The 15,239-nt window shown below is 42.8% G+C and overlaps 1 protein-coding gene across 2 annotated transcripts in view; it reads right to left on the reverse strand.

Annotated features, from left to right (window-relative positions):
- The window catches only part of LOC133517328 (uncharacterized), a 41,927-nt gene that overhangs the window by 9,090 nt on the left and 17,598 nt on the right, over positions 1-15,239 (reverse strand). For both annotated transcript variants that reach the window (XM_061850592.1, XM_061850593.1), the window contains exons 4-16: positions 13,692-13,750; positions 10,842-11,053; positions 10,152-10,250; positions 9,477-9,581; positions 9,106-9,184; positions 8,716-8,933; positions 7,968-8,202; positions 7,213-7,314; positions 6,422-6,565; positions 5,759-5,895; positions 4,774-4,927; positions 3,799-3,912; positions 2,043-2,192 (exon numbers count right to left, since the gene is read on the reverse strand). In XM_061850592.1, coding sequence (XP_061706576.1) covers positions 2,043-2,192; positions 3,799-3,912; positions 4,774-4,927; positions 5,759-5,895; positions 6,422-6,565; positions 7,213-7,314; positions 7,968-8,202; positions 8,716-8,933; positions 9,106-9,184; positions 9,477-9,581; positions 10,152-10,250; positions 10,842-11,053; positions 13,692-13,750 — 1,808 coding nt within the window. The remainder of the gene's footprint in view (positions 1-2,042; positions 2,193-3,798; positions 3,913-4,773; positions 4,928-5,758; positions 5,896-6,421; positions 6,566-7,212; positions 7,315-7,967; positions 8,203-8,715; positions 8,934-9,105; positions 9,185-9,476; positions 9,582-10,151; positions 10,251-10,841; positions 11,054-13,691; positions 13,751-15,239) is intronic.

Below are 15,239 nucleotides of genomic sequence, written 5' to 3' on the forward strand. Positions count from 1 at the left end.
TTAGATTATAACAAATTGAAAACCTCAACGGCCTCGGATCCGATTTTAAGCAGGGTTTTAGGTTACATTAAAGACGGTTGGCCTGCGGAATGCGAAATGAGAGAGTTAAGCCCTTACTTTAATAGGAAAAACGAATTATATACGGAATTAGGTTGCATCTTATGGGGTCACCGAGTGGTCATACCAATATCATGTAGGGTCAGAGTATTAAAGGAACTTCATGAGGCTCACATGGGCATTGTGAAGACAAAAAGCTTAGCGAGGGGCTACGTGTGGTGGCCTGGACTTGACGAGGCTATCGAGGCGCAATGCCGCGAATGCGGCGTGTGCGCCGCCGCGTCCAGTGCGCCGCTGGCGCACGCGCCGCGTATGTGGGCGTGGCCGGACAGGCCGTGGACTAGGATACACCTCGATTTCCTCGGCCCGGTCCGGGGAAAAAACATATCTAATCGTCGTGGATGCCTACTCAAAGTGGATTGAGGCCATAAAGATGAATAGCACTTCGGCGGCGGCGGTAATACGGGTGCTTAGGGAGTTGTGGTCTAGGTTCGGCATTCCGAAACAAGTAGTTAGCGACAATGGGCCTCCGTATTCGAGTACAGAGTTTAAAAATTTCTTATCATCTAATGGCGTAGATCAAGTACTCTCGGCCCCGTACCACCCGGCTTCGAATGGAGCGGCCGAGAGTGCAGTAAAAATATGCAAAGCGGTAATTATAAAAGCTTTAAAAGAAAATTTAGACGCGGAGACCGCACTGTGTAGATTTCTTTTGCAATATCGAAATACCGAACATAGCACGACAGGAGAGAGCCCTGCGAAACTTTTACAGGGACGTTCGCTGCGAACTAGGTTAGATTGCTTAAGACCGGATCGAGGGGATCACGTCCGAGCGGCACAGGAGCGGCAGCGGCCCGCGGCGGGCGGCGTCGAGCGCGAGCTGCGCGCGGGCGATCCGGTCTGGGTACGACAGTATCGCGGTGACGATAAATGGATGCCCGGCACTGTACGAGACAGGCGCGGAGATACTGATTATATTGTAGACACTGACAATGGAACCGGGGTTCATAGACATATTGACCAATTGAAGAGCAGGAGGGTAACGCTAAATAACGAGGGAGGTAGTGTAGCTAAGCGCAATTCGCTTGTGTTTCCTGGTAATGACGAGCCGGTTACCCAGTTGGACGAGGATGAACCGAGGGATGAGACGAGCTGGTCCAGGAGTAGCGATGAGAACGAGCGTGAGCGTAGCGCCGAGCCGGTAGTGGCGGATTCGGCCGCGTCCCCAACTGCGCACACAGCGGCTCCATGTACCGATAGAATGCCCAAAAAGTCACCTGATCCATCCTCTGGGGCCCAATTGCCTACTGACAGTCTGGTCAATGCACCCAGGGTACCTAGAATCCGCAAACCCCCGTTCAGATTCGGGTTTGAAGATATATTTGTTATTAGTAATAATAGCTAAGTGTTTAGTATTTAAGAGTCCAATGTATTTCGTTACATAATTTTGTATTAGTATATAAATACCTCTTGGCTACATTGTATACCTGGTAAGCCACTAAGATTGAATTTCTCATGTTCCTTGCCTTAATAACTAATGTATATGTAACGGTAGCTTATCGCTTAGGTAACACATAGGTTATATTTAATGATTAAAAAGTTTTCCTTATAAACACCGTTATCGAGTCTTGCAAGGCGAGACCAAGGTCAATACACGGCGATTATGTAATGCGCCCTAGTGTATTTATACAGTAGCGCCCTAGTGTAGGTATAAGTGGTCAATTGTATAAATTAAAGGTGGAGGTGTTATGTATGGTTACTTACATGTAGGTAGGTATATATAATCTTGTGACAGTTAGTCGGAATAAATCTGTCAACCGAACGGGCGTTTCCTTTAGCCACCAATCCCAAATTTAACAGTTCCCTTAAACAGTGAATGCCCAGAAAGCAGCAGTGCTGACAGCCCTGACCGTCGCGTCCCTCAGGTCAGATTCCGAGCAGAAGTACGGGCACCCTCGTTGAGCCCCAACCTTAATAAAAGTCACCTCAAAAACCCCCGCCTTCCCGCGGCGCCGCTTCGGCGCGCTCGCCTCCTTCTTCCGCCGCGCGGGCGCCGGCGCCGCCGCCGCCGCGCCGAACAGCCCCCGCTCCTCCGCCACTTGGATCATGTACTTCGCGTCTAGCCGGGTGATCTCCTGTGTGACTGATGATTTATGTAAAACTCCTTACATGTGACCAATCAAATTTGTTTTCTGAAAGAGCTACGTATTTGTATAGCTTGATATAACATATATATGTATTTTTTTTCTTAGTATGCATGTTAACTATAACATGTAATGTTTTGAAAAGATGTGTCCAGCCGAGTTTCTTGCCGGTCCATATTGGGATACCCTCCTCCAATTGAGGGGGAATTTAAATCTTCTCGGGTCAGAGGTGTAGGGTTAGAGCCGGTGTAGCTTTATTTGACGTTCATAAGCGCATTGTTATATTTGTTTGTTATATGCCTACTTGAATAATAAACTATCTTTATCTTTAATCAAATTGCTAATCTGATCTGATCGGACCAATCAAGTAGAGCCTGTGCGGAAAGAGAAGAGTCGTGGAATGTATGGGTCCCAATACATTCCACGACCCTTCTCTTTCGGAACAGACTCTAAGAGGATATTTATCGATAGATTCTACAATCGACCGAAAGGACTTTTCGTTCCTTGACCGGCCTGTTTCTATCTATCACATCACGCGCGTAGTTATATTGCTATCCCGCCAATGATGCCGGCGGTCAGTGACACCGTGCGAGCAGGACAGATCATGCGCGTGTGATAGAGAGAGAGGAACACACGAAATTCCGCGTGCTAAACGTCCTTTCTTTATCCCTTCGGCCGCGTACGCAACCAGAGCTTCGTAACCAGATGCGATCGAAAACTATTTCTGCCTTGTACGAAACCGGTTGCGATCAAAAACTAATTCCGTCTTACTAGTTATCAGTTACGATCGAACACTTTTCTTTGTTGTACGAAACCTTTCGACCGTTGATAAAGTCAGGTAAGATTATATTTATACACCTTGTTATACAGTATAAGTACTGTACACGTTATATATCTAGTCAAAAATCAGAACACAAAAATTGTACCAGTTGATAATATTCAAATACTTTGTTGGCAAATACAATGTAACCTTGTTCCTTAAAAGACACTGGCTTAAGAGACATGGAGCATTGACATTCAGGATAAGAAATTATCATGAGTATCATGACAAAATATTTGAAAAAAAAAACCTATAGCTAGATGGCCCAGACATTGGTTTCGTATAAGAACGAGAAGTGTTCGATCGTAACTGGTTACGGGTAAGACGAAATTAGTTTTTGATCGCAACCGGTTTCGTACAAGGCAGAAATAGTTTTCGATCGCATCTGGTTACGAAGCTCTGGTTGCGTACGCGGCCGAAGGGTTCTTTATTAGCTGGCTGAAAGCTAGGCCACACTGAATGCGTGTGCAGAACGCCTCCGATTCCGTTGTGTTGCGTTCCGTACAGCGGGCCTACCGCGAATCACGTCCGACGTGTTGCCTCTCTGTCGCACCTGTATATTCGTACGTAAGTGTGACAGGGAGGCAACACGTCGGACGGTGATTTGAGGTCCAATATCACTCGTAACGAATGTGGAAGTTAAGTGTTACAGAGAGATATAGATGTGTTATATATATCCGTTGTGGCCGATTTTTTCTAAACAAATTTCATTTCTTGTAGACAGGAATACAATTTCAAGAATGCCTATAAGGGTATACACATTTTCTCACTACCTACCTTCCTCTGGATGAGTCCGAGGTAGCATCCGTCTCTGTCTAAAATGTAGTTGATATCCAAACCGTTCCCAAGATTCGGCAAAGTCTGAATTTCAAACAAATCGCAGTTTGGCACCTGAAACCAAAATAATATAAATAGTTTTTTAAAATTACTTTTATAGTTGTCATTTCATTTGAATTATTTTTCTCACTGCACCCAAATTCGAGAATTTCTGTTTTGCCCTATGGTTGACTGGTAGAGAATGCCTTAATGCATTAAGTCCGCCATTTGTACTTATTTTTATTGTGCAATAAAGTTTAAAATAAATAAATATAACGTAACAGAGCAATAGTTTACTTATTGTCCTGGTCCTGAGAGCCCACCTTTCTCCTGCTATGCTCGAAGCACTTACGCTAAAGTTTTAATTAAACAGGTAGGAGCTAAGTTGGATTAATCCTACGGTCTCACAATGCTAAGATTAGGGTAAGCTCTATTACCTATTGAGTGCATATAATCGGCCATACCTACTTCGAAAAGCTGTCAATAATTTAAAAACGATATCTGCCATTTTTTCAACTATTGAACCTATAACGGTCCATCTTGTCTACGTTCATTTCTGCGTTCAGGATTGCTATGGATCTCTCCAGGCCGCGTGGCCAACGTTACAATCGTTAACGCTCCGTAGCGTATCGTAGTCATCTCTCTCTATCACTCTTCCATATTAGTCCGACTGTGACAGTTGCGTTTCGTTCACCACGGAGCGGATATGCACGTTGGCTACGCGGGCTGGCAGGGTTAGACCTGGCAGTATGTCTTAGAGTCCGTCTTTTTTTAGAAACCTTCATAAACTCTTCATATCAAAATAGCTTACATAAACATCCGGGTTGTCATCGTTGAGGTCTCGCGGTATATTTACCACAGGTGTTTCAGGGATGGGCCGGACCTTGCTGGTTGTACCCGGACGCGTGTCCGGCTCAGACTATTGTTCCAACTTACATAAACATCCGGGTTGTCATCATTAGGGTCTCGTGGTACGTTCGCCACGTGTATTTCAGGGATAGGCCGGACCTTGCTGGTTGTACCCGGACGCGTGCCCGGCTCAGACCGGTCCGTCTGCTTCTTGAGAACGCTGGCGGTAGGTGGTCTGGAACTGTACGTCATAGATTTATATAATAAATAATTCCTCTGCTATGGGAAAAGATTGTTTAAAAAAATATTTATCTGTGCCAAAGTCTATAGCTCCTTTCTTTAGCATTTGAAAGAAAGTAAGCGATTTTGACCTGTCTTTTTATTGATAAACGCTTTTGAAAAATAAGTCATGGCAAATATGTAGGTAAGCACATCGTCTCCGTCGGCTGGGCCACTTCGAAAGAATGGGTGAAGATTGTGCTGTAAAGTGGCATATTTGGGTCGACCGACTGGACGCCGTCCTGTAGGTCATCCTAAGTATAGGTGGGAAGATAGAGTGGAAGTAGATCTCCGTGAGCTCAGCGCCAGTGAAAACTGGCGTGAAGCCGCGCAGGATCGGGTAAAATGGCGTGCTCTTGTGTTGGAGACCAAGACTCAGTTTGGGTCATTGCGCTAAATAAGTACTTAAGTAAATATGTAACAGTTATAAATCATATACGATCATTTACATTCCTTTGCTTTCATAACTAATAGTTACTGTTTTTTTAAGCGTTTTTCAATAGAGGGGCATGTCAAGACTTTTTTCTTTTTTCTAAACGAACTATATCTAGGTACATTCTGTACCGTAGGAACACATCGTGCATTTTTAGAAAAGGGGTATGCGTTCCTTCCTAAATATAATCATAGGAATACCAACCTAAGCGCATAATAAAGTGGCGCAAGATATAGCAAACGTAGTTCCGACAGCTGATCGATGCATTATTTTGTTTGTTGTGTTTTGATTGGATCGTCAGGTTGTTGCATTTCAGCGAACGATTCACAGGGAATGTGGAAAGTCATATAAGTAGTATACCTGTTAGTACATGCGGACGCGGGTCGCGACTGGCTGGCGATAGAGTAATCTCTCTCAGTGCCCACGTGTGATGCTGTGTTATCCAGCGACGAAGACGATTCCGTGCTCGCGACCTCGGTGACGTCCTTCTTGGAACTCTGTAGGAATTCAGTAATAGGTTAGTGACTAGACAACAAGGTGTTACAGATAGTCGCGGGGGTGCATGGAAATTGGAACAGAAGAGACAGCCTCTTATATGGTGCTGGAATGCATCGGAGTGGCTCCATACAGGGCAAAACGTCTCGCATCTCCGAGAGATCTCCCCGAGGTCCTACTTATAGGATTCCTTGAGCAGTTGGGCTGACAGGACTAGCGTTGGTTGTCTTCGATTGCTTCCCTTGCATAGTTTGTTATCTGAGCTAGGATCTCGGCCTCGAAAGCCCAATACTTGCAGAAACAGTTGTCCTAGATTGCTTTAATTGGTTGCCCTTATTGTTACCAGGGAGTTTAGCCAAGATAGTGACGTTGATAGCAAACGCCAATATAAACTTAAATTATATATGGAAATAGTCACGAGACTTTTCGAACGACGTTTGGCGTTTATCGATGTATGATTCTTATCTTGACTAGGCCTCCTGAGCTTGGTTCTCGGCCTCGAAAGTTAAGTAATAACCCAATACTTACAGAAACATGATGGTCTCTATGCTTCTTCTTAAGAATGACATGTCTTTCGCGGGCGAGGCGATTGGCCTCGGCAACGGCCCTTGTGACTTGAGCTTGGTTTTCGGCCTCGAGAGCTGAGTGGGTCTCATACAGAATCAACTGGATCTGGAAATGTCATGTTCATGATCATGTATGTATGCATAATAAGAATTTAAATTTTAAAGGTTGTCTTATGTAAACTGTTCAAAATAAATATGTATGTGATTTACTAAGGTCTCTCTCAACTACAAAGGGCTGGGCCGGATAAAAACTTATAGGTTTTAATGAGTGTTTAAAGTATCCTCTGTATGATAACGGAACCAATAAGGAGACATATAAGAGGAAATTTGGAGTACCTATTTCTGATATTTCACGTGACACCATTTATTTTAAAACAGATGTACTTCTTAAGGGCTGATTTCTGAGACAAAATTAACCTAGTCCCAGAGAATCTATTTCCATACAGACAGTTACTTCCGAATTTATAGCATGTCTTTCTCATCACGGTACGATGGTGGTTAGGCATTTGGGAGGCATGCGCGGAGCCGAATACAACACGTAGAGCCCCTTTTGACAGTTTAATGAAATGTAAGGAGTACACTGAGCGTATGCTGCCCTTGCCCGTGTCATGGGACCCACGCAGCGACAGCACCCGCCAGGTTGTGAGTACTATTGAGAGTTGATGGAAAAATTAATTAGGTTATTGGGTGAAAGCGATGGACTAAATACTGGGCAATGGGATAAAAAACATTTATAATATTATTAGGGATTACCTGAGGCTTTGATAACAGTGTTTTGAGGGTTTTCTTCTGCTCCTCCAGTATAGATTGAACTCGTTCTTTGCCTTTAGCATCCATTTCGGATTCCGTAAGAATCTGCGGATATAAACATAATACTATTAATCGAGTACTTACCGCAAACTTGCTCGATATTTGCCTGCCATACCTAATATCTACTAACTTAACAAAAAAACAGCTATTCTCTATCAAAACCGACAAAGGCGGAGAAAGGCGACTGTAGCTTTTTAGGGTTCCGTAGCCAAATGGCAAAAAACGGACCCCTTATAGTATAGATTCGTCATGTCCGTCTGTCTGTCCGATTATGTCACAGCCATTTATTTGAGTATTAGAAGTATCACCTCTGTGTAATTATTTGTAATATATGCTCATTGAGCAAATACCGAATGAATTAAGTGCGTTTGCAACTCAAAGGATAATTATTTTATTGCAACCAGATTCCTTATGTTGAGAAGCAACTGAAAGCCATTCAAATGAGTTGAAATGATTTTCCAAACGCTGCTGGAGTTGGATCGAGGGGAAATGCGTAATCTCGAAGGTGCTTTACTCCACTGGTATAGGTACCATACAAAAACAATAATGATACAGTTGCCGCGCTCTTGCTAAGACCCTGCTGCCAAAGCTGGTCGCTAGCGCTGCTGAGTTAGACTGACTGAGTTAGAGAGACTGGAGTGGGTTAATAGACAGTTTATCTAATTACGCAGACTTAGTAGATCATTATACATAGGTACCTCCAGCATAGCCAAGTCTCCTCCTCTTCCACACACAAGATCAATAGGATCTGTGACAGCAGAGTAAGAGTTAGGCGGTGTAGCCAACACAGCGACCACGCCGTCAAGGGCACTGGTAACCACTGGAGTGTCGCAGTACACCGCTTCACTGATGACGCAGACTGGAGCGCTGGATTGGGGGACTTCGGAGGCCTCGATGCCTAGCTCTCGGAGGGCGCCGACGTAGCTGGATACCCTGGAGAAAAGAATATTTTGAATATTTTCTAAATATGTAGATCTAATTGAGAAAGTGAATGAAATACATAAGTGAGGCGGCTGCCCGACAAAACGGACGCTTTTTATGGCAACAAACTTGTATCCAGCCCCAAACACGGCGAGCTTCCCGAACTGACCAGCACGGCTCCTAGTACCCCCAGTTGAGCAGCTAAGTACGCCGAGCAACGTGCAGAAGAGGCGTCGATCTGAGCGACCACGCCGCGGAGGCGACTTGAGTCTGGCCAGACAAAAGTTGTAAACTGAAAGAGCATTGCTACAAACTTGTCTGCGGCCCCGAACACGACGAGTTTGCCAAGCTGTGGAGTAGCGGGCGCGGCGGGTGCACTGGCCTTTAGCACCGCCCCTAGCTCTCGCAGCTAATGAACAGCTAAGTACGTCGAGCCACGGAGGGCGGATGCGTGAGTCTGAGCGACTACGCCGCGGAGGTAATTTGAGTCTGGCCAGACAAATGTTGTACACCAAAAGGCTTTACTTGTCTCCAGCTCCGAACACGACGAGTTTGCCAAGCTGTGGGGTAGCGGGTGCGGCGGGTGCACTGGCCTTCAGTACCGCCCCTAGCTCCCTCAGCTGAGCAGCTAAGTACGCCGAGCAACGGGGGGAAGATGCGTGGGTCTGGGCGACTACACCGCGGAGGCTGTTAGCGCGCAGCGCCCGGCAGAGTGTTGAGGCGCCTTCACAGAATTCGCGCTCCTGGAGACAGAAAACTTTTTTGGCTAGCTGATGGGACACTTAACAGCCTCTGAAGAACAAGGGTGAACGAAACATTGAGTAGAGACTTGTCAAAAGATAAAAATAGATAGGGTAGTGTTAATTTTATAGGGATGTTGGTACCCAAGGTGGTGAATAAAAAAACTGCAATCACCTGCAACACGATGATTCCATCTTTGACGAGGTCCAGCTGTCCGATGGTTTTATCAGCTGGAGGGCGCAGTGTAATAAACCTGGTAAATGTAATAGTACTCTAGGGTAAGGGAGAATACATACAAATTTTAGGAGAGAACGTGTTGAATCCGTAGGGAAGCAAAACATTTTAATATAGCGGCGTATTATTTCTCATATCGATATATGAGAAATAATACGCCGCTGAGCTGAATGTGACTAACTTTAGACTAAAGCAGTTTAAGGTTCTCAGTTCTACTTTATGAGTTTCATATTTAGAGAAAGAAGGATAAGAAGACTTACTTGTTTACAGAATGGGTAAGAAATATCAAATTGTTACAAAAGCTACCAAACCTTGGGCACACGCGATCGAATCTGTACTCTCCCGCGCATAGTTGTCGTGATCCACTGTACGAGTAACCCAGCTCGTGGAGTTTCATCACAAGATTCGCTACTTTCCTGAAACCAACACATGTCACGTCATGTTCACCACTTAGATGGCTGGCAGTCTTCAACTGTGCGTGTGTAACATCTAGAGTTGTTACGCACGCTTTCTAGCGCTAGAAACTTTGTGCCTCGCACAGCGAAACTGTGGAATAAACTGTCGTCTACGGTATTTATGGATCGTTACGACCATCAAACCTTCAAGAAAAGAGCCTACTCCAATCTTAAATCCGGCAACACACTTACAACCTCTCTGATGTTGCAGGTGTCCATGGGTGACGGTAATTGTTTACCATACCATCAATCGATCTGTCTGCTCGTTTGCCTCATATACTATAAAAAAAACTGACACACCACGCGTATCATATGTACTCTATGTGAAGTTTCAGCACAATCTAATAATTGGAAGTGGGTCTAATTTAGCTTGCAAGATTTGACCCAAACAAACATATTACAAACAAACATTGCAAGTTATTTAAAAAAAAGCTTGTAAAAGACGCTATTGAAAAGCCACCTCGTATAACTGTAACTTTACGGCATTTTTCTACACACTGCTTCAATAAGGTTCTGATTTTAGCTACGTACGTGGCTTTAAAAGTATTGACCCATCCGGTGACTGATTCCTTATTCACGCACGTCGCCAAAGGTTCGTCCCTCAAGTGTGGTGGCAGAAGTTCGCTTAATCTGAAACAATAGAACGTTCATTATCCGAACTATAGCTCTCGCATTGAATAATGATCCCTATGACCGTTTATTTTTATATGGAGTAACTGATACGCTTAAGCTGAAGCCGTCACGTAAAATGTCTGTACTTAGACATTTTTTGAAAGTTAAGCACATTAATTGATTTAGAAATGTAACAATTAAGTAATAAAAATACGGTAAAAACCAGGGAACCGGTATTTTTTGTATGGGAACGAAAACGGTATTTTTTCGTTCTTTGTTAATTACTTCATTTCTAATTAGGCAATCTAATAATACGAAGTCGTTATCTGAAAACACAACTGAGTCCTATATTTAGAGTATAAATAGTTATCTGAAAACACAACTGAGTCCTATATTTAGAGTATTTATTTCGATGTATCTGCAAAAAACCGGTTCCGATCCCCGGTAAAAACAAATTTCTTCAACTATTTTAACCGCCGCGCGCTCGGGTTCGCGCCCTGGGCCTCGCGTCGCGCCTTTGGCCGACAGGTCAACTCCATGAGTAACTGCCAAATTGTTGTCCAGTCTACACTGTAATTCTAAGAATCTAGAATTAATTGAAGAACTTACGAGAAAGCCCTATTCTTAATCCGTATCCTGGCTATAGCGGCAGCAAAGTGCACTCGTTGCTCCCACACAGTATTCTCAATATCCTGGTACGGCGACCCCGCTTCTTTCAACAGCCTCGCCGCGCGTTCGGCCTCGCCTCTGGGCCTCGAGCCCCAGCGTCGACGGGTCAGCTCCATAAGGAATAGCCAGACTGTGTGACGATTGTTGGCGTACTGTGGATTAGCGAAATACAGTAACTACCTATATTTGTTTATTTACTTTAATTGAAAAAAAAAATATTTTGATATTTATTCACATCACCTATTCATAAAAGGGCTTTTTCGCATCACCTATTCGAAAAAGGGCTTTTTCTTCCCTAATAAGAGGGATCAAATTAGTAGTTTTTCTGTTCTTATTGCCAGTATAAAATATGAAAAAAAGAATATGCACATTAATCGATTACAATTTTTTTATGAATCGTAAGCAGTTCTTTAAATACCGGCAGTGTCCGAAGGTACAGGCGTCCACAGGTACCTACAGCACTTGTCCATACCTATATGTATACATAATAGGTAAATTAAGTTATTAATTTAAACACTTATCAAGTTTTTGAATTTCGAAACCAAATATTAATGCGACCAATATACCACGCTACTTGGATTTAAGCCAGTTCCAAAAACTTATTGAAAAAACAGCCGCAAAAGTGAATTTACTTTCACAAATTGCCCAATTTAAAAGTAGGGCGCCTCCCATAATACTTTCATTCGAATCAGGCGATAAATCTAAACATTAATCGGGGCCACTTTACCTTGCTTTAACAGAAATAGCTTGTCATAAATATAGAGTCATTTTCGTGAGCGTCCTTAAAGAAAAGAACGGGTCGCGGACATGCGACCTAATGCGAGTTAGATGGGACGAATTTTATAAGCTTTTGCTCAGAGACGAGTATTAAATGAAGACTAGCTTCTGCCTGCGGCTAAAGGGGGCCACTGATTACCAGTTCGCTGGACGATATCGGCCTGTCAGTTATTGGCGATTGTCGGCTTTTGCGAGGTACGTGCGATAAAGAAGGCTCATCGTTATTTATGTTTTTTTTTTCTATGTTTAATATTAACTTTCAATTTTGTCTACGATACTACGAACATGGACGTAAAATTTGAACCCATTCACACTTATAAAAGTATGAAATTTAGAATTTATATTATTCGCCAAATTAAACGTGCTTTTTGATCATTGCTAGGTAAATACTTGGCAACGGAAAAGCTAAAATGTGTGTTTGCTATTGTGTCAGAATTCGAGTGTTCCATCATAGCATCGAAACAATATCGATGAATGAGGTAGTTTTATTCTGCTTTATAGCTTCGTTGATAATATTGATGTACCGTGTACATTTTTATCTGACTCCCACCTCAAGTCAATATTTTATAGATGCTTTATTTTTAACATCGGATAACATTACTTAGTTCGTATCAAAGAGGATTTGAAATAGAAATGGGCGGTCAAAGAAACCTTTGTAGCCACAGTAAATTTACTGCCATATCTTTCGACACATGATTAAAACATTTTAGAATAAAATAAATAAATATTATAGGACATTATTACACAAATTGACTAAGTCCCACAGTAAGCTCAATAAGGCTTGTGTCGAGGGTACTTAGACAACAATATATATAATATATAAATATTTATATTTATAAATACTTAAATACATAGAAAATACCCATGACTCAGGAACAAATACCCTTACCAGGATTTGAACCCGGGACCATCAGCTTCGTAGGCAGGGTCACTACCCACTAGGCCAAACCGGTCGTCAATATAGCCTCCTAAGACCCTGAGTACAAATTTTTGTACTTATTCCAAAATCTAAAAAAAAAGAAAAAGGAAGGAAAGAAGGAGGAAGGTTGTCTGGAAGAGATCGCTGTTTAGCGATAAGTCCGCCTGTTGTTACCTACCAATGTGTATATTTTATCAATTTCTGTATCTGTTTTTTATGTAGTGTGCAATAAAGAATTTTATTATTATTATTATCTATTTTGAACTTTTATTGTGTAACTAAGTATTCCAAATTCAAAAACAAAACAATTGCTTCTGGGTCTCAGGAGGTTATAATGCCATTTTACTTTGGTCCTTATTCTTTCACTGATATGTGTTACATTTGTTAAATATTAAAAAGTGTCGCCATTTAATAGATCGGCATTGTTTCGAGCGATGGCGCCACAACCTTTAGCAGATGCCCGGTAATATGGCGCCATTGGACACATGGAGGCACGAACTTTGCATGCATATTGCTTGTCTTTATAAGCAACTTGTCTCTGGTTAAACTGACGTTATTACGTTTGATAACGACGTTTAAATGCAGCCTTGATACGGCTAACTGGTCCAAGTTCAATGTGAAATGTGTTCAATGTGTATATATTACAAAAGGTATTTATTCTTTATTGCGCACCCAGTGAACGGAAATAAAATAAAGAAAACAATACAATGATTTCAGCAACTCAAATAGAAGTAAACGATAGGCAGTCTTATTGGTAAAAACCGTCGTCCAGGCGACCTTAGCTGAAATAAATAAATGTATGTCATGTCAATAGGTAGTAGTTTGACGACCAGTTTGGCCTAGTGGGTATAGTGACTCTGCCTACGAAGCCGATGGTCCCGGGTTCAAATCCTGGTAAGGGTATTTGTTCCTGAGTCATGGGTATTTTCTATGTATTTAAGTATTTATAAATATTTATATATTATATATATCGTTGTCTAAGTACCCTCAACACAAGCCTTATTGAGCTTACTGTGGGACTTAGTACATTTGTGTAGCAATGTCCTATAATATTTATTTATTTATTTATTCCAGATGTAATCAAATAATAGTACCTGTGGGAAGTCGCCGAAAAAGTCGATATCTTCTATAGCTTGTTCTAATATGGACTTATCTGTAACAATCATGATAAAACATTATATACTGAGATAGAGGTCATATATTTTAACGGCACCAATCATGGGACATTTAAGAGAAAATTTGGAGTATTTTTGATATTTCACCGACACCAGTAAATTTCTACCGCTTTATGCATTAAAAATTGATTAACTTCTTTCCCCTGGTCGTTTGCTATAGCCAGATTTTTCCTTATATTTATTGCTACTGGGTTAAAGGAATTTGGATTTCCGATGATCTCCAGCGCAGACCTGGAGTCACTATATATGCCGAAAGGTCCTTTTGAGCTCTTCAATATATACTCCGTTGCTTTCAGGACCGCATACATTTCAGCCTGGAACACAGTGCAGTAGGGCTCAAGCTTAAATTTTTGGGGCTTGGTTTCGAGGCCATTATGCCAGCAGGATAATGACGCTCCAACCTTGCCCTCGATTTTACTGCCATCTGTGTACAGCTGATTCTCTATCGGCTCTATCTGTTCTTCGCTTTCCACAAGCTGAAATGCATGGCTCCTGTTTTCTGCTGGATGTGGTGCTGACGTATAGGGGGCCCTCATCTCCAACTCCCTGTCCCCTATTTGGTACTGCGGCTTACCTCTCTTTGCTTCATAGAGGGATGCTGCTTCCCGGATTCTTAAATCCAGTGGTAGCAGTCCCGTTAGGAGCAGTGCTGAGTTAAGGGATACAGTTCTGTATGCTTTGCATATTTTTTGGGCAAATCCTCTTTGTACTGCATTCAGTTGTTTCTGTATCCCCAACTTGCCCGCCGCTGGTGCCCATGCACTTGCTGCATACAGTATCACGGGTTCCACCACTGCTGTATAAATGGTTCTGACTATCTCAGGCCCCAGCCCCCAGTGGATCTTCGCTGCTCTGGCCAATTGCTTGTACAGGTTGAGTGCCTTACGGCAAACTTGCGACACGTGGCTATTGAAAGTTAGCTTGTCGTCCACTGTGAGGCCGAGAATCTTTATCTCATTGGACATCTCTATGCGTATTCCGCCCATGCTCAGAAGGGGGGTGTCGTATTTCAGTTTCTTTGTCATAACCATTGCTTTGGTTTTGTGTGGTGCAAAGTTTAATTTATTACTGACACCCCACCTCCGGACATGGTCAAGAGCAGCGTTTGCTTTTCTTTGGATCTCCAAAGCTGTTTCACCCGAGAAAATCAGAACCACATCATCAGCGAACGCCTGGCAGTAATGGTCCATACTTTTTAGGTCTTTTAGGAGAGGGTCCAACAGGAGGTTCCAAAATGTTGGGCCCCCCACCGATCCCTGCACACAGCCTTTTGTTGTCCCTTTTGAATGTTCCGCTCCGGCATATCTGACCCTTACTTTTCTGTTGCTCAAGTAATCATCAACCAAACGTCTTAAATTTGCAGGACACCTGGATTCGGCCAATCTGCATCTGATGGCTGGCCACCACGCATTGTCGAATGCTCCCTCTATGTCAAGTGAGACCACTGTTACAATCTTTTTGTCTTTA

Source organism: Cydia pomonella, chromosome 4 (assembly GCF_033807575.1).
Source record: "Cydia pomonella isolate Wapato2018A chromosome 4, ilCydPomo1, whole genome shotgun sequence".
In the NCBI taxonomy this organism is placed as follows: Eukaryota; Metazoa; Arthropoda; class Insecta; order Lepidoptera; family Tortricidae; genus Cydia; species Cydia pomonella.